The 19416-nt window shown below is 46.0% G+C and overlaps 1 protein-coding gene across 2 annotated transcripts in view; it reads right to left on the reverse strand.

Annotated features, from left to right (window-relative positions):
- Positions 1-4534: 4534 nt before the first annotated feature.
- Positions 4535-19416, reverse strand: part of flrt1a (fibronectin leucine rich transmembrane protein 1a) — a 32788-nt gene continuing 17906 nt past the window's right edge. Inside the window, exons 2-3 of one of the 2 annotated variants that reach the window (XM_071337959.1) lie at positions 15989-16767; positions 4535-10287 (exon numbers count right to left, since the gene is read on the reverse strand). In XM_071337959.1, the coding sequence (XP_071194060.1) occupies positions 7984-10062 (2079 nt within the window). In that variant the 5' untranslated portion in view covers positions 10063-10287; positions 15989-16767 and the 3' untranslated portion in view covers positions 4535-7983. Of the gene's footprint in view, positions 10288-15988; positions 16815-19416 lie in introns of both variants that reach the window. The other variant, XM_071337958.1, reaches the window with a different exon arrangement.

Here is a 19416-nt window from a genome sequence, read left to right on the forward strand (position 1 = left end):
AAGACCAGAGAGCTGTGTAAGGACATCAGGGATAAAATTGTAGACCTGCACAAGGCTGGGATGGGCTACAGGATAATAGGCAAGCAGCTTGGTGAGAAGGCAACAACTGTTGGCGCAATTATTAGAAAATGGAAGAAGTTGAAGATGACGGTCAATCACCCTCGGTCTGGGGCTCCATGCAAGATCTCACCTCGTGGGGCATCAATGATCATGAGGAAGGTGAGGGATCAGCCCAGAACTACACGGCAGGACCTGGTCAATGACCTGAAGAGAGCTGGGACCACAGTCTCAAAGAAAACCATTAGTAACACACTACGCCGTCATGGATTAAAATCCTGCTGCGCACGCAAGGTCCCCCTGCTCAAGCCAGCGCATGTCCAGGCCCGTCTGAAGTTTGCCAATGACCATCTGGATGATCCAGAGGAGGAATGGGAGAAGGTCATGTGGTCTGATGAGACAAAAATAGAGCTTTTTGGTCTAAACTCCACTTGCCGTGTTTGGAGGAAGAAGAAGGATGAGTACAACCCCAAGAACACCATCCCAACCGTGAAGCATGGAGGTGGAAACATAATTCTTTGGGGATGCTTTTCTGCAATGGGGACAGGCCGACTCCACCGTATTGAGGGGAGGATGGATGGGGCCATGTATCGCAAGATCTTGAGCATTGAAGATGGGTCGTGGCTGGGTCTTCCAGCATGACAACGAACCGAAACACACAGCCAGGGCAACTAAGGAGTGGCTCCGTAAGAAGCATCTCAAGGTCCTGGAGTGGCCTAGCCAGTCTCCAGAACTGAACCCAAAAGTCCGTATTGCCCAGCGACAGCCCCGAAACCTGAAGGATCTGGAGAAGGTCTGTATGGAAGAGTGGGCCAAAATCCCTGCTGCGGTGTGTGCAAACCTGGTCAAGAACTACAGGAAACGTATGATCTCTGTAATTGCAAACAAAGGTTTCTGTACCAAATATTAAGTTCTGCTTTTCTGATGTATCAAATACTTATGTCATGCAATAAAATGCAAATTAATTACTTAAAAATCATACAATGTGATTTTTCTGGATTTTTGTTTTAGATTCCGTCTCTCACAGTTTAAGTGTACCTGCACTTGTTGTGTACCTGCACAGCACCTGTTGCTGGGCTGCAACCTGGACTCAGGACCAGACGTGACACTTTAATTAGTATGGTATTTATTGATTTGTGGATGTCCATCCATTTTGTATGATATGTTCTTATATTTAAAAAATTGCAATCAATACAATATTCTATGAATTTGCTAAACGTATGATGTGTTATGAATTCCACTTTTTTGTTGTTAATGTTAGCTAGGTGGATAGCTGGCTAACATTAGTTAGGCCAGGGGTTAGGGTTAGCGGTTAGGTTAAAGGGTTAGGAGAAAGGCTAGCTATCGTGCAAAGTATCTAAAAAGTAGTAAGTAGTTGCAAAGTTGCTAATTAGCTATAATGCTAAAATTGTGCATGATGAGATTCCAACACGCAACCTTTGGGTTGCTAGACGTTTGTGTTATACATCCACCCCAACCAACCTAAGTAACCTGTCTTATGTAACCATAGCAAACGTAACATATCATACTAATTTAAGTATCTCAGATTTCCATTTACTATGTTTTGTCTAGTCTGAGACCAGGTTGGTCCTGATCAATGATATTTGATCCTTTGCATGCCTTGCTGCTGAGTTGCAGTTACCCCTGTATGGTCAGCAGATGGCAGCAAGAGCTCAGCATACACACTGCCTTCCTGAATTAATTATTGAGGGCCAAAGGAGATGTGTCTGTGCGAAGTTGGGGCGAGGGGGACATAAACCACGAACGAGGCTGTCTGCTGCTATACGTCAGTAGTCTAAATGATCCCATCCTAAATGTATTGTGTCATTCCAAGCACTTTCAAAAACCCACTGAATAGCTTGTCAGAAAAAATAAATGACAATGGCAATTACAGAACTGCAGAGATGAAGAATACAGACAGGGTATTGGGTTTGGCTCTGCATGAGATGAATATTGCAACAACAAAAAAAAGCTTGACTTGTTTATGACTCACTGCATTAAAATGTCATATGTCCCATCACTTCGATGCCCCAAATACTACTGAATCAACCTACAGAACTGCACTTACAGGGAGGTAACATTTAGTTTCAAAATGTTTTCCCATAAACCTTATTCAGTCACCTTTGAATCACACTATTTGTATGCGATAGTCGATGAATTTGTAGAGCATACTGTACGCGTGTGAGAGTGTCAGCATAAAAGTGTGTATATATATATATATATATATATACATATTCCTGTATGTGTTCACACGTGCGCATATTGATGTGCGTGTGTTTGTGAGTGATGGAGAGTGAGGGAGAGTCTTTCACAGCTCACTGCACAGCTAGATTGCCTGCAGAAGAGGTGACAGCAATGAGAGAAAAATGAGAGAGGCAGAGCCAGAAGAGAAGAGGGCAACACCCTAAGAAGGGGTAAGTATGGGAGGAAAGATATGTGATATGTATACCTCGTTTTAGACAGAGACACAGTATGTGTTAGAAAAACACAACAGCAATTGTGAAATTACGTGGCATTTGATGTGGTGCTATCTAATGACATGAAGCAAACACATGAATCACAGAGAGGAGGACGGAGGGTGAATAGAGGATTTTTAAAGAGTGGCGCTTTCAGGGTAGGAGGGACTCTAAAGACTAATGACAAAGGGGTAGAGGGGAGGTCAGCCTGAGAGCTGAGGAGATGGGGAGAGGAAGAATATCAGGGAAGGTTGTGGGTAGGGGATAGGGGTGGGGGGGACGGAGAGTCAGTTTGTGTGGCGGAGGCATCGATTGATTTATTCCGGCTGTATCGATCAACCGACAGCCCTGTCCCGTGAAGGAAAGCATGAGGATTAAGGCACTGGCTTGTGTAATAAATGGGGTTCCTGGAGTGGGGAGAGAGGGGCTGGCACTAAATCAGTGTGATGTTGAGCATCCACATGGGCCCAAGACACATGAACTAGGTACAACAAGGTGTGTTTGGGTGTGTGTGCTTAGGCAGTAGCAATGAGCTGCCTAAATCAGTGTGCAGTCAGAGCAGGCAACAGCAGTTGCTTCCCAATGAGTCAGTCCCCATGCAGACTGCCTGCTTGTGCCGGGTGGCCTTAACCCACAATAGAGACAAACACAGAGCTGATTGCATGCTTATTATGACAATCGCATTTGATGCGGTTGAGAACTTGTACCTGTGCTTCATTTCTCCTAACTGGACTTCTTTACACCTAATTGGCTGCATTGTATGTAAGAATCAAACAGAATGATATATCTTAATTCAATCCACAATGACTATCGTAATATGATTTGTAATGTAATTAGTCGGCGGGCTCCGTTACTTTTCCAGGGCTAGGGCTCGAAGTCGAGTCCGTTGGGCTTTGAGCAGAATGACATTGGATTGACTGATTGATTTATGTATGTCAAATGAAGGACACACAGACAGAGAAGTTCCATGCAGAGCGAGAGAGGGAAAGAGGAGGGGAATCACGGATGGGTGGACGGATGAAGCAGAGGCAGTGGATTAGGGTGGTGGGGTATAGACAGAGACAAATGGAGTGTGAGAGACACGAGGGAAAGAAACTCAGACTCATGCCTGCTGACCTCACCTCTACTCTCAGCTAATCAATACAGGGGGGATGGGATGGGGGGGGGGGTGTAAAGGGGAGGGCTGTTTGTGTCACTCCCAATAAAGATCGAAATACAGTGACATTGTGCTCGCCCGTCTCACCCCAACCTTGTGACATGTTTCTATTTAATATGGTATCCTGGTAATCCTATGAAAGACAAGAGGCCTGGAGCACTTAGTCTGTCCTCTAGAGGAGGGGGGGATGGGGGACAAATGATTATTTCCCCGGGCCTACAAGTCTGTTTCCTTCCTTTCCAGTCAAGTGTGTTCATCAAAATGGACTAAATCTACAGGAATGCATACAGTATATGCTAGTGTACATCTCTGCCTGAGATGATAAAATACAAAATGGTTACTTCCTCCTTCGGACAGCTAAGCACAGAACCGAGGAAAGAGACATTTATTTTCTGAGCTAAATTAGTTCCTTGGAAGGTGCCTACTGTTCTTAGCAGCTTATTGTCCCAGCAGACTAATTCCCTTGTTTTTCACGTTCTTATAGTCAGCAGAATTGCTGTGATAATGTCCCTTCAGTATTAGGGAGTCCAGTAGCATTTAGACGTAGTTTAAAGGCGCTCATAAACAGGCCAGTGAGAACAGGTTAACGTCTGTTCTAGGAGCTGCGTGTGTTTGAACAGAGGAAATCAAGAACAGAGGACCATGAGTTATGGTAATCATTGTGGGTCTATCAGCTATGTGTGTGTGTGTATTTGCCTGTGGGATATGAGGGGGCAGAAGCAGTGGAAATCAAAACATCTATACCACAGCTAACAGAGCTTGGCTTCTGTTGAGAACAACTGTGCTAGGTAGACAACTTTAATGAGGAACAGGTACACACACACACACACACACACACACAAACTCTGGGCTCTGGACTCCACAAGGCTTTGCACGTCTCCTTTATTCACATAGAAAAGAGACATCTTTATACAAAATAGTTAATTGTTCCTCAGTATAACACAGAGTCCAACAAAGGAGGATGTTTCAACAGCAGCAACCTACAAAAAGTACACAGGAAAAATATGGAAGGGCAGACCAAAAGAAAGAAAGAACAGAACACACACTACTGATAACAGTCAAATAATTCCTTGCTCTGATTCTTAAACCATCAAACCACAGACCCATGTGTTAGTTGGCGCCTGAAACCTGGATCCACTCAGCATACCAAAGGCATCCACCTCCTGTGTGGGTTGGGTGATGGGCACTCCACGAAGGGAAGGGGCATGAAGAGGGCGCGCTGAATGTGGATTTAAATGTGCAATAAAGGATGATAATGATGATAAATGATGAGAGCACCATTTCACCCGGAAAGCTTAAAAAAAGTGTGCTGGGTGACGACTCCCAAGCTGACCCCGTTTGCGCTCTCTGTTATTGTGCGGTTCGCATCGGTCTGAGCACAGACTGAAGAAGTATATTCTTTTGACAGAAACACCGACTCGGCAAACAAGGTCTTTCTGTGAAGCTAGAGCAAGGGGAGGAGACGTCTGTGTTAATGGGCTGCAGGTGGAACTACTGCTACTCTGATTCGTCAGGAGCCACACGATCTGACACACACACACACACACACACATACAGTACACACACACACACACACACACACACACACACCAACTGCTGGTCCAGTCAGCAGGAGCAGTCAAATATGCAGATGGTCAAAATAACTAAACAAAATTACCGCAAGTGCTGCCTGCTCTTACGGCGATGCACACAATCTGCATACCTACTAAGGTTCTGTGTAGCTCAGTTGGTAGAGCATGGTCCTTGCAACACCATGGTTGAGGGTTTGATTCCCACAGGGGACCAATATGAAAATGTATAAAAGTGTCAGCTAAAATGGAAATGGTACTTTCTCTCTCTCAATTTTGCCCAAACATACACATCTAGGCATGCAAGCTCAACTAGGAACAATATTTGCACACCAAAGAAATGCAATGTGTTTTATAGGAGAGTGGTGGAGTAATAGAGGCGACTGGGAATTAACAGTGAAACATGCAGGCCTGGTTTCTGTATGTAAGCTGCCTGTGATATGATTCTTCCCCTCACTAATACCCCAATGTGTGGTTACTTTCAGATCAGGAAAACAATATTTAAACAGTTCTTTGTACTCATGAGGTGAAATGGCGACATTGTTGCTGTAATGTGATCGATTCAACTTTAATTGTGACTCCTCTGCAAGAAGTGATTTCTAAGCAGGTGGACACTTAACATGGACACTATCACAAAGAATTGTAGGCTCAGTATTTTTGTTTTTCCTGTAGAGATGGGTGTGGATGGTATCTCAAAGTGGAAATGAGTGATTGTCATGTTAACAGCATAAAATGAATAACATTAAATTGCTATCATTTCTATCAACATTTTCCAAAATATGAACCTGCCACCAACAGTGTTGGTTGTTCCAGTTTCACATTTTGTATTTAAAATAAAATGAACACTCCTCAGACATATTGTCTGACAGTCAGCCTACTATGAAATCCTATCAGACAGAACAGCCAAGGAAACACGATTCATTTCCACCTTGGAAACAGTAAAGTGATAAACAAGCAATGGAAAATATTACAGCAATGTGGAGTAGCAGGGTATGACAAATAGGTTTATGCACGGATGAACTCCGTCGTTCCAGAGCCATCATTTCTGTGCCGTCTTCTGCATTTGAATGTGTCTCTCGCTTTTCCTCTGTGTCTCTCAAGGTCTATTTCTCTGCCCCCCTCCCTCCCTGTTACGTTACTGTAAGTGCTGATTCATTTACATTTGTAGTGCTACTTGGAAGGAGAAGTGGACTGAGTTGAGGACTATCACTAGTGCCTACACAAAGTAAAATAGAACTCACCCCACTGTCGTCTCACCCCCACCTCAGATCCTCCACCTCCCTCGCCCCCTCCCACAGTGCAGGTCCACAGTGTTACGGTTTTGATCATCTACCTGATATATCTCGCTGTTTACACACTCATTTTCCCGATTCACATTTACATGACTGCTGTGTCTGTCCACAGGATGCTCCACAGAAGTCCTCTGCCCTGTTGGGAATCGGCCCACTGGGGAACAACACAGAATGCCATCTAGTGAGGGAGGCTCCCCTTCTCACCCGAATACCACCACCTTCTACGGTAACTGGATAAGTACACAGGCACAAGAGGGAGAATGGAGGTTGGACTCGTATGTTGCAAAGGAGTGATTTGAGAATGGGGGGGCTCTATTATTAACCAACTTCTGTATTGTAATCGGACAATGTCTCTTTTGCTTCAGATAGTTTAATTAAAAAGAGGTGTACATAAACATTCAAGCTGGTGCAGTCAAGAAAATGTTAACCATCAGTTGGACCTCAGGAGGTGTTTTGTATCTTCTTCTTGCTCAAAAAAAGAAAGAAGGAGTAACTTCCCCATCACAAAAGTCAAGGTCCAGTGTGAGTCATCCCCCCCCCCCCCCCCCAAAAATCACAAAAAACAAAACCAATAAATAAGGGTAGCAGTGAGGGACTGATCAAAGAAACAAGCAGGGAACAATGACTTCTCCAAACACAGTCCAGTGGATGTCTATCTAAGTAAAGTGTCTACAAGCCTGGGCTGCATTGAATTCAATGCATTGTTCCGTTATAGAACCTTGCGAAAGTCATCAAGGATATCATCAAGGACCCTCACCCCTGACAAGACCCTCACCCCTGACAAGACCCTCACCCTGTGGAACCCCTGGATCAGGCCACAACTAGTCTGCTTTAAGACAAGCGGTTATGTGGGCTGTTTGAAAGAGAACTATTCACAGCTTTACAGAGCCTTGTCTTCAGGTAACTGATAGGACAAACTGGGCACATCAGGATAGTTGAGGCATTTAAACGGATGAGACAAGAGGGCAAAATATAGCCAGTGGGCAAGTGATGCGTATCTAAGAAGTTTGTCTCTAACCCTTTCAGGACTTTTTAACCTTATATCTTGGTGTCTCATGTGGCTTGCCAAACATAAGCCCTGGAATGGAACTGTACTGTAAGTGAAAATATCCTGCAGTTTCAACACAGACTGCACATTCTTCTCACTTGTCTCACCGAGAGAGGGAGCAGTGATGGAAAACATCCACTGATCATTACTAAGGGTGTGAAGAAGCAGTCTGTATCAACACCTGTAATGGGCCGTTGGTTCGCTCCTGCTGCTGTGTACCAGCTAGCTGTTTCCTGCAGGCATCCCAGCCAATTATTCAAATAGTGTCAGTGCAGTGAACAGCTGGCTTAGCTGGAATGGGAGACTAGAAGAGGAAGGCACAGAGTGGTTCTTCAGAAGAACCCATGCGGACAAAATACAGTATCCATACAGTACATCTAGAACAGTGTGGAATGGGCCAGGTCTATCACGTGTAACAGTAGTCTATATCTGGGATCCCTCTTTCTCTATAGCCACGGTTGGTGCCATACCCTGCATTGGACACTTGGTGGGCACCTTTGTAGAGGCCGGTGCCATTGGAGGGGAATATAGTGTGGATGATGTAATCCTCCCGGAGGGGCTTGGGCGGCTGGTGGGTAACCATGGGCGTCATCTGGAACCCTGGGCCTCGGATCTCCAGGATGGTGGTGTCCTTCTTTGTGCCTGACTCAATGTAGTCATCGTAGTGCTTGCTCTTTCTGGAGCTGCCACGGCTGTATTGATCACGAGAAGACAGGCGTCCGGCCCGATGCCCGTACCAGCAGAAGATGGCGAATATGAGGGCCAGAGAAACGATGACAGTAGCTCCACCAATGATCCCAGCCAGAGGCAGAGTAGCCATGTGTTCAGGGTCCTGGTTGTTCTCCTGGCCCACATCTGGCTGACTGGGGTCTGACGTCTCAGCTTTAGCGCACACTGGAGCTTCATCTGAGTCAGTGTCTCCGCCTGCCATGGCTCCTTTACCCCCGGAGCTGGCCGCCAGGGGCACCATGCAGATGATGTAGCTGGAGTGGGGGTGCAGGGAGGTGAGCAGGTACTCTCTGCGGTCTCCTCTCACCAGGGTCTCTGTGATGGAGCCCATGGCAGCGCTGGTGCCCAGCCGCAGCCAGCTGAGTCTGAAGGAGGAGGTGGGCTGGGCCACACTCCAGGTGACACGAATGCTGTCGTGGGCCAGGGGCTTGACATTCAAGGCCAGGCTCTTACCCACTCCACTGCTACCCAGGGTGTAGTCTAGACCAGAGTCTGGTAGCCCCAGGCCGGGCCGCTTGGAGCGCAGGGTGAAGAGGGAGCCCTGTGGAGGGGAAAGGGTGGTGGAGCTAACGACAACTCCTACTCCACCCACTCTGTCTCTGGTCCCACTGCCTGTGGCTCCAGCCCCGGCCCCGGCAGGCACTACCCCTGTGGCCTCACACTCCTCCATCTGGCTGGTCAGGTCCTTGAGGGTCATGTCTCTAACCTTTTCTGGTGCCTGGCAGGTAAGGCCCCTCACCGTGATGGAGTTACCCCTAGCGTGCAGCCAGTCATGTAGCCAGCGCAGGTTACAGCCACAGTGCCAGGGATTCCCCCGCACCAGCAGTTGTCCCAGGCTGTCCAGGTCTTTGAACAGGCCCCGAGGCAGGGTGGTCAGGTTGTTGCCAGACAGGTCTAGTCTCTGGAGCCTCCTCATGCCGTCCAAGGAGCCACGGGGCATGTGGATCAGAGCATTGTCCTGCAGGGAGAGACGTTGCAAGTGGGTGCTGGGCAGGTTGAGTGGCGGGGTCAGGAGGGAGTTACGCACCAGGGACAGCTCCGTCAGGTTGGAGAGGCGGGAGAAGGTGTCGTCTGCGATGCGCTGATTGGCCAGGAGGTTTCCGTCCAGGACGAGACGTCGCAGGGAGGAGAGGCCGCGGAAGGCGTGGGTGGGGATGGTGGAGATGCGGTTGTCGTCCAGCCTCAGCTCCTCCAGAGAGGCCGGGAGCCCAGAGGGGATGCTGGACAGGTGGTTGCGAGACAGGAAGAGCAGACGCAGCCGCGGGTTGTCAACGAAGGCCTTGTCTTCGATGCTGACGGTGGAGACAGAGTTGTCATCCAGGTGCAATTTCTCCAGCAGTGGCATGCGGGCCAGGGTGGCGCGGGGAAGCGTACGGATGTTGTTGTCCTGCAGGTGCAGCTCCCGGAGGGAAGGGGGCAGGTGCATGGGGAAGTCATCCAGCTCGTTATCGTACAGGTAGACCACTCGGACGGTTAGGTGCCGCTCCAGGGAGGTGGGAAGCCCGGCGTTGTCTATGTGGTTGTTCTGAAGGTAGAGCACAGTGGCAGATATGGGCAAAGGGGGGATAGAGCTGAGGCCCCGGTCGTTGCAGTAGATGAAGTCCTCGTCACATCGGCACACTGAGGGGCACACCAAGTCTTCCTCCTCATCGTACCCTGTGGCTGCAGCAACCTCCAGCACCTCGGCCAACAGAGTCAGGCAGAGCATCAGCAGGAACAGCCAATCACGCAGCTCGGCCACTCCCTCCGGCGCCATGGTGCTGATAATCGACTTCCCTTCCTTTTGGTCTCAACTTCCCTTCCTCTCGATCTCAACTTCCCTTCCTCTCGGTGTCAACTTCCCTTCCTCTCGGTCTCAACTACCCTTCCTCTCGGTCTCAACTTCCCTTTCTCCCGGTGTCAACTTCCCTTCCTCTCGGTCTCAACGTCTTAGCTCCTTGAATCCTAACGATGATCTCAAATCAGGCCGGCTCCTTCAGCCCTAGAAAGAATGAAAAGGAGACAGGTTTTAGTTAACAATCCGCTCAAGTGACCAGATTACTAAGAAGGTTTCATTGAAATTCCAAAATCACTTCAAATTGCCAGGATATAACAAGCTTGACAATGTACCCTTATTTAATTCTGCCTAAACCATATCCAACAAATGATTCATGGTCACATGGAAATTGAACTGCTACAGTATACTAATCCCTTTTAATATCTCGACTTCAATTCCCTTGTCATGGTGAAGTGGCAGTATTGTAATCTGCTTCCAGCAGGAGTTGGAGGAGAGTATTTTTCTTGAAATCAATTTCAGTAAAAGACACAATGAAATATATCAAATATATCAAATCATTTTGAGAAATTGAGTCAGACAGTAAAGGGAAATTACAACACAATCTATACAGTTTTGTGATCTGTCTACTGAAAGAACCGGGCCTGGTTAAATCCAATAACTGGGGCCTGTTATTGCTGGTCTGACCACATGTTCAGGGACATCTCCTGGCCCTATAACATACACAATAGTGTATTTGTTTGAATTCTCCCAGAGCGCACTGGCCAAGCAGACTGTGTAAACAGAACATCCCACAGTTTTTACATGAACTATTCCATGTGTGTGTGTGTGTGTGTGTGTGTGTGTGTGTATATATGTGTGTATATAAGCATGAGTGTACAGTATGTGTTTGTGGCAGTGTAGAGCGAGTCACTGTGTATATTTTTGAGTCTGAGCAGCTGTGCAAATAAGCCTGTCAAACAGAGTGTATTTGGGTCAGTCCCTTTAAAGGCAAGATTGATTGATGTGGCAGAGAGAGTGGGAGGGATTAGGGGAACATATTGAGTTGTGATTGGGTGGATTAAGCAGGCGTCAGAAAGAATGGCACATAGTTTATCTATCTTAAGCACTTCCTACATTAGTTTGTTCATTCCATGGTTACTCATTTGGCTTATGCTTTCAGGGCTGGTCCAATCCACAGACAATTACCTAATTTACAGCTAGGGTACAGATGCATTAAGGTTGTGAGAGACTGTGTGTGTGTCTGTGTATAATTGTAGGGGTACAAGCTGTGTGGCAGTGTACAGTCACAGATGTCTATAGACGTGTGTGAGCATGAGCCAAGCTGTACAAGACACGTACTGCATGTGTCCCCACACGTTGCTGCAGTCAAAGTTACAGTCATCTGTATTCGGGAGACCTCAGGCAATGTGGGGCTGCGTGAAGGGAATGGGGAGGGTGTTTGTGTGGAAATGGGCTGGCCAGACAGGCAGTCGCCTAAGGCAGGGTACAGTACACAAAACAGCCCTACACTTTCCAATACTGGAACAGGAGCAAGATGGAGAGGACAGCCGGATCAATTTACATAGAGAGAACGAGAGAGACAGAGGGAGAGAGAGAGAGACAGAGAGGAGGGAGAGAGAGAACGGGAGAGACAGAGGGAGAGAGAGAGAGACAGAGAGGAGGGAGAGAGAGAACGAGAGAGACAGAGAGGAGGGAGAGAGAACAAGAGACAGAGAGAACGAGAGAGACAGAGAGAACGAGAGAGACAGAGAGGAGGGAGAGAGAACGAGAGAGACAGAAGGAGAGAGAGAGAGACAGAGAGGAGGGAGAGAGAGAACGAGAGAGACAGAGAGGAGGGAAAGAGAGAACGAGAGAGACAGAGAGGAGGGAGAGAGAGAGAGAGAGACAGAGGAAGGAGAGACAGAGGAAGGAGAGAGAGACAGAAAAGGGAGAGATAGGAGAGAGAGAGAAACAGAGACACATAGGAGGGAGACAGAGAGAGAAAGAGAGACATAGGAGAGAGAGAGAGAGACATAGGAGGGATAGAGGAGGGAGAGAGAGAGCAGTTCTAGAATAAGCGCATTGACTGTTGCTATCTTCACCATGATATCCCCCACAGAAACCATATCTAGCAGCACTCACATCCACATATTCATGATAAGGAAAATCTGGGAATGATAACCAAAGACGATGGCAGTGTATCGGGAAATCCCCTCGGTTGATGGCAGAGTGGAGATAATACTGGCACGAAGCTTATCTTACATGCCCATGTCCTTGCATCTAATTTCAAATTTAGGGATTGGTGCAGAGGAAGGCGTGATGCAAACAAGAGATGGCCAAGGTGATGAAGGAAATAAATAAATCAAAGGATGGTCAAAATAGAGGAGGCTGAGAAGAAAAAAACATTCCCCATATACTTTTGCTATGCTACAATATGGCCCGATTCAGTCATCCTTGTACTATCAACTCTCCAACATGTAATACCCGTAGATTATTGTTTGTATGTATCTCAATATAGGATGAATGAACCATTCTGCAAGGCCTTGTCTTTGGCAGTAATTTACAGTGTATATAGTATTTTCTGTGAGAGAGAAACTATTAGAACCCCATTGATTGTGCTTGAGTCAGCAGAGTCCAATCGGTGAGCTTCATTGCTTGTCTGGAACAGACCCTAGGCCTCTTCAGAGTCATTAGCTCTGAACTGATGTTACTGCTAGTAAATCTGAATCAGCTGCCTTCAAAAGGTCCTGTAGTCTACAAACGAACGTGACTCTACAAAAACACATGATTGTATTAAATACATTTTAAAATATATCATTATTAATGGCTTGGAAGATGCACACATCAATTTATAAATAATGACATGAACGTATCTAATCCACTCTATTTATAAATTCAGAGCAGAGGCTTAAAATGAAAGTAACGTGCAGACGGTACTGTTACCATATCTTACATTTCATCTGAATACTGTCAACTTAGGGCCAAATCCTAACATGAGATACGCACATTCAACTTTAAGTCAAATCTCCCAGTGACAGTACTACATGATTTCTGTGAACGTTTCAGTAACAGCCGTGAATGTTAGGTTAGAATGTTACCCATGAGTCATTGAGGTTAAGTGCCTTGATGTGAGCACTACACCACTATGCATGTTCCACCTGGGATCTGAGACAGCATCCATCTTGTGGCTAGTCCATTTCCCTACCCACTCTGCTGCTGCTGTTACTACTGTCGCTGCTGCCGCTCTATGAATTCATTTGGCTCCGTGTCTTTTCCCCAGGGACCCCAGATTAAAAGTAAATCCTGTAAGCATTAACAGAGGAGTCGTGGCCCCCCCTGCAGCAAAATGCTGCCGAATGGAGTGGAGGGCCACTCTGACACATGAGCAGAGACGAATACCAAATACATCAGATTATATAAAATAGGAATATATGAATATGAAATGGTGCATGTGATTTTCTGGTGTTGACGATTTCAGTGAATTCCTGACTGTGATATGTCCAGGTTGGCTGTTAGATCTGAAAGAGGTACTACATCATCATGGACGTTTTGCCATGTTAGCACTTCACTCTCTCTGTTATTGCATTTCCCAGCCAGACTAGAAGTACTGTAGTGGATACACACACGACCTGCTATAGATTCCACTAGCTTATAAGGCAATACTGCACAAACAAGCGTTTTTAGAAAACTCAATGTCTCTGCATGAACTTTCTTTTATCCACTTATGTTATTTGGCAATTACAGGAAAGATTTAAAACTCTCAAGTTCTCTCTCTCTCTCTGACTCTATATCTCTCTTTCCGTCTCGCATACTTCTATTCCGGGAGTACATCCGGGAGTAAATTTTTTATTAGTTGAGTTGTCAACACTTTTAACCAAAGTAGAAATTAAAAGCAGAGAATACCCATTAATAAATCAAATCCACGATTTAGATTTCAGGACGGGGGGGGAAATGGGGGGGGGGTTAGCTAACACTGGGTAATGGTCGGATGGGGGCAGAATATATCTTTTAGATGGATTACTGTACATGAAATAGTTTTATGCTGCCGTCACTCTGACCCTGCTTCTCAGTTTGAGCATGGTGGTTTGGAGCGGTTGAAATGGACGTGCAGAGGCCAGGCAGAACCAGCTTGTATCATCTGTTGAGGCTATAAGCCACCCCCCCCCCCCCCGCCCCCTCCTGCTCATCCTCCCTCCCCATCTCTGTTGGCATACAGTACACTGCCCAATTTAGAGATAAAATAGACATACAAATTACACAGGAGATGACCTGTGTGTATGTCATAGGCTGGTGGGAGGAACTATAGCAGGACGGGCTCATTGTAATGACTGGAATGGACTCAATGGAACGGTATCAAACACATCAAACATATGGAATCCACATGTTTTACTCCATTCCATTATTTCCATTCCAGTCATTACAATGAGCCCGTCCTCCTATAAGTCCTCCTGCAAGCCTCCACTGTATGTGTGTCTACATCTGCATGCACATATTTGCTATTGTTTATGCATGTGTGGGGAGGATTCAAGCCGATGTTCTAATGTGCAATTTAAAGAGAGAGGTTTGTGTAACATGTCTAAGTGAAGACACCGTCTCTCTCTCTTTCCTTTCCTCCCTCTCTTTCTCCCTCTGCCTTCCTTGTCACACTCCTCTCCTGCTTTCCTTTCCTCCCTCTCTTTCTCCCTCTGCCTTCCTTGTCACACTCCTCTCCTGCACGTGCCCTGCGTGAGCAATGAGGTGGCTGATTGAGTCACAATTTCTCCCTGGTTCTCACTCTCTCTCGCTCTCTCTCCCTGTTTCACCATGCTTCCCTGTTTCACAACCTCTCTTCCCTCTCTCCCCTACGCTTGCTATTCCCACCGTTCCCTCTTCCTCTCCCTACACTTCTATGTATTTATATCAAAACATGTCTTAATCCTTCATTCTCTCTGTTTTATGAGTAAGTCGCTCTTTTTATCGCCTACTCCTCGTCTTCCTTTGATTCTTCCATTTCATCTGTCCCTCTTCCTCTCTCTGCATATTTCTATGCATCCTTTGGTGTGTGACCAGTGCACTACTCTCTCTTCCCGTACCTCTCTCTCTCTCTTTTTCTCTCTCCCTCGTTCTGTCTCTCTCTCTTTTTCTCTCTCCCTCTCATTCTGTCTCTCTCTCTCTTTTTCTCTCTCCCTCTCATTCTGTCTCTCTCTCTCTTCTTCTCTCTCCCTCTCGTTCTGTCTCTCTCTCTCTGGTCTACGGCGGTGCTTCTTTAATCCCGTCTTACTGTCCGTTTCTCCTTCAGCTGATGAATACCTAAAAGAGAAAAAGCATGGAAACCCTCTCTCTGACAAACCCTCTCTCTGACAAACCCTCTCTCTGACAAACCCTCTCTCTGACAAACCCTCTCTCTGACAAACCCTCTCTCTGACAAACCCTCTCTCTGACAAACCCTCTCTCTGACAAACCCTCTCTCTGAAAAACCCTCCCTCTGACAAACCCTCTCTCTGACAAACCCTCTCTCTGACAAACCCTCTCTCTGACAAACCCTCTCTCTGACAAACCCTCTCTCTGACAAACCCTCTCTCTGACAAACCCTCTCTCTGACAAACCCTCTCTGACAAACCCTCTCTCTGACAAACCCTCTCTCTGACAAACCCTCTCTCTGACAAACCCTCTCTCTGACAAACCCTCCCAATAAACAAATGCTGGATAATAACCGGCAGCATTTCTTCCAGTCCCGTACACTAATTATTATTGCACCAATCAGAAAACCACAACACAATTCATCAATCTGTTAGCCTATTACAGGCTGATGTGCTATCTAAATGTGTTACTTTGAATAAAAAAGGCCCTTTGTGTTGTAAATTATACAGATTTGTGGTAGGGAGAAAGTGCTAATTAAATCCGTGGCTAATTGTTAGTGGAGATGATGTGAACACAGCTCTCTCACCTTGTCTTGTCCAAGCTGGAGCTGTGAGTCTGTCTCCCCTGGAGCCTGTGGGTCCTGGTGCAGTGGATAAATAGATACAGCACACCTCCAGGATTCAGACTGCTCCCAGGCAGCCCTACTGTACACTTGCCTTAGGCCTTGGTGTGGGCTTGGATTTTCCCAAGAAAAAAATCCTTCAGAGAAAATGCTGCTGGCTGTGGGAGTAACAGAGTGCACTCTATCTCAGTAGAGCCCTCGCTTCGAATCCCGGAATGTCTGATCTCAAAGCCATATCCCAATCGGAGCGGAGTCCACATCATCTTATCCGTTTCCCTCTCAGAGCTGGGCAGAATGGGATGGAATATACTTAGGAGACTGAATATTTCCACTGATCTAAAAAGAATAAAAGTAGGTTTAGCCTAAGATCCTGTTATTCTATTCTATTCTATTCTATTCTATTCTATTCTATTCTATTCCTCAGTTCCTTTACCAAAACTGAATCCCACCAAATATATTAGTCTTCTAGGAGACAGAAAAGTGTTCTTGAACAAACAACATTGCGAGCATTAAACCGTGTCAACCATTATTAGGCTTTGGTGTTTGAAAAGAATGAACTGAGGCCAATCATAAGACATGATACTCAGTCCCATTCAAAGACTCGGTATCTTCATGCCGACTCCAGCCTTGCTTCTTTGAGGGTAGCGTTCTTGAAACTTTTGAAAATCTTTTGTTCTGACGTCAGTAGAGACAGATTCCTCTCTGTGTTGATCAGAGGGGATGAAATCCCTCTCCAGTCACACCTGTCGTTTGGTGCTCCGCTGTAGCCTCAGCCTTTCACAGTTACTCTCTGTGAAGGAAAGAGAAAAAGCCATGCGTGAGGGCGTGGCACAACCATATCATATAAATACAGTAACAATGGCGTACAGTCATGATAAATAACACTTGAACTTGATGAAAGGGTCACAGGTTATATAATGTTTATCGTGACAACATGATGTGTCGCTATGATTAATGAATGATGAAAAGCAGAACAAGATGCCGCATCAATCTGAATAAATACTATGGAATAATTTGACCATCTATCCATCCATTCATGAATCAATATGTACAGTATCTATCGGTTGTATTTAAAGCAGGGTTGGGGTCAATTTGAATTGTCAGTCAATTCAGAAGTAAACTAAAACTCCAATTGAATAATTGAACAAACAACATTGCGAGCATTAAACCGTGTCAACCATTAAAGACATATATTGTCAGTGGTTTCTCAATAAACTGAAAAGGATTCATTTAAAACGATTTAAGTTTTAAGTTCACTTCCAGAGTTGAGTGTTTTGAATTGGAATTGACCCCAACCGTGATTGACAGTGTAAACTCTCCAGGTGTCCGTTATAACACCCTCTAATAATACCACATACAGAGCTCTGGAGGATTGATGTGAGAGGAGAAACAGCCGGGATACAACAGCAATCAGAATCTCATCACATAGGTATGTCCTTTATGCTTCAGGGATTTAGTAGAACGTAAATGCACATAAACGCCCTTCATACACCTTTTTATACGTTCAACACCATTTAGCCTGCGCACCTATGGGTCATGCTGGGTGAGGAACGATGAGCACGTTGGAGGATTAACATTCAAATGTATGCAAAATGTAGACCCCGTGTCTCACATTGGACTGTCGTGATGTGTGAGAAAAACAGCTGTGATAACACCCTTCCTAAGCAGTGGGAAGTATGAGAGAGACCTTGCTGAAGTGTGAATAAGATTCACATATGGGTGTGTGAAATCTCTGTGTGAATAATACTACATTTATGTAGGGTTATAGCTGTGTGTGTGTGTGTGTGTGTGTGTGTGTGTGTGCGCGTGCGTGCGGCTCAGTGTGTTCCTCCCTCCTAGCTCTTCAACTATTCTGTACACACCATCACCTCATCTCTGGCTCTCAATTTATCATTTAGTGAGGGATGGGGAGATGGAGGTGGGAAGAGAGAGGGAGAGGGAGAGGGAGATGACAGGGAAGAGAGGAGAGGAGGGGAGGGGTCATGAACTCATTGGAGAATAGGTTGGAAGCAGGAATTACTGTCAGCCTTGAGCAACGGTTCAATTAGGCTGAACTCAACGAGTGACGGGGAAGGGACACTGGTCAATCCTAAGGAGAACCCAAGCATGCTCGAACACAAACCCTCCCCAACACGTATGGCCGTGTGTGTGTGTGTGTGTGTGTGTGTGTGTGTGTGTGTGTGTGTGTGTGTGTGTGTGTGTGTGTGTGTGTGTGTGTGTGTGTGTGTGTGTGTGTGTGTGTGTGTGTGTGTGTGTGTGTGTGTAAGGGTATTATGAATGTGATTTTGAGGATTATTGCTTTTGTATTTGTTGAGCGTGTGTGTGTGTGATCAGATGCTGTACGCTTGCATCTTTTTTCCCACGTGGGTCTTCTGCAGCTTCATGCGATTTGTGAATACATGAATGTGATAATGTTGTGATCGGCTGAATTAGGCCATCTGTCAGCATATGAATTATGGGTATGATGTGTGGGTACTGGATGCAGAACAGCCACCAAGAGACTGCCAACAGTCCCCAGTCAGCAGTCAAATGTGAAGATGAGCCGGTTGTATTGCTCTGTGTTTATTAAATTATTCTATTATTAAAATTGCATTGAAGCATCACAGCCCTTTTCCCTTCTGCCTGCCCTCCTCTTCCACTCTTTCCATTTTGTCTTTTATTGTTCCCAAAGGTATTAGAGAAAGGAAAATCCTATACTGTTTTGACAAAGATGTGTCGAGTACATAAACGTAGAATACAATACAGTGTGTGTCCGTTTGTTAGTCACTCTGATTTAACGTGAATCAGTCACTGGAGACGGCGGAGACGCAGTAACCTGAAATGATTGGACACACACATACTCTCTCGCACAGACACGGTGCGATGTGACTGGACTTTTAACACTGTGCTGCACATAACATCTATTCACTGGCAGTGGCGAGAGAGAGAGAGAGAGAGAGGGGAGAGAGAGAGCGCAGCGGAGTGGGGGAATAACAACAATTATAAATACAGAGTGAAGAGAGAAAGTATGTGAGATTAACTCACATTATCAGATGGCCCCAAACTTTTCTTCTTTCACAACTAGGACAACATTTACAGTAAACTCCTCCTTATTCCCTGTCTCTGTGTCTCTGAGGCTGGGCTCGGCGGGCAGCTGAAAGAGAGTGTTTTCTCTTCCTCCCTCCACTGTAGAGCATCAGTCCTAATAAGAAAGCTTTTAGCACAGTTAATTAAGAGACCCATATGCAGCATGTGATGCTCAATTTACCCTATCTCATTCTCTCTGTCTCTCTCATTCTCTCAATCTCTCGGTCTCTCTCATTCTCTCGGTCTCTCTCATTCTCTCTCTCTCTCATTCTCGCTGGCTGTCTCTCATTCTCTCGGTCTCTCTCATTCTCTCGGTCTCTCATTCT

The sequence above is a fragment of the Salvelinus alpinus genome, chromosome 13, assembly GCF_045679555.1.
Source record: "Salvelinus alpinus chromosome 13, SLU_Salpinus.1, whole genome shotgun sequence".
NCBI lineage: Eukaryota > Metazoa > Chordata > Actinopteri > Salmoniformes > Salmonidae > Salvelinus > Salvelinus alpinus.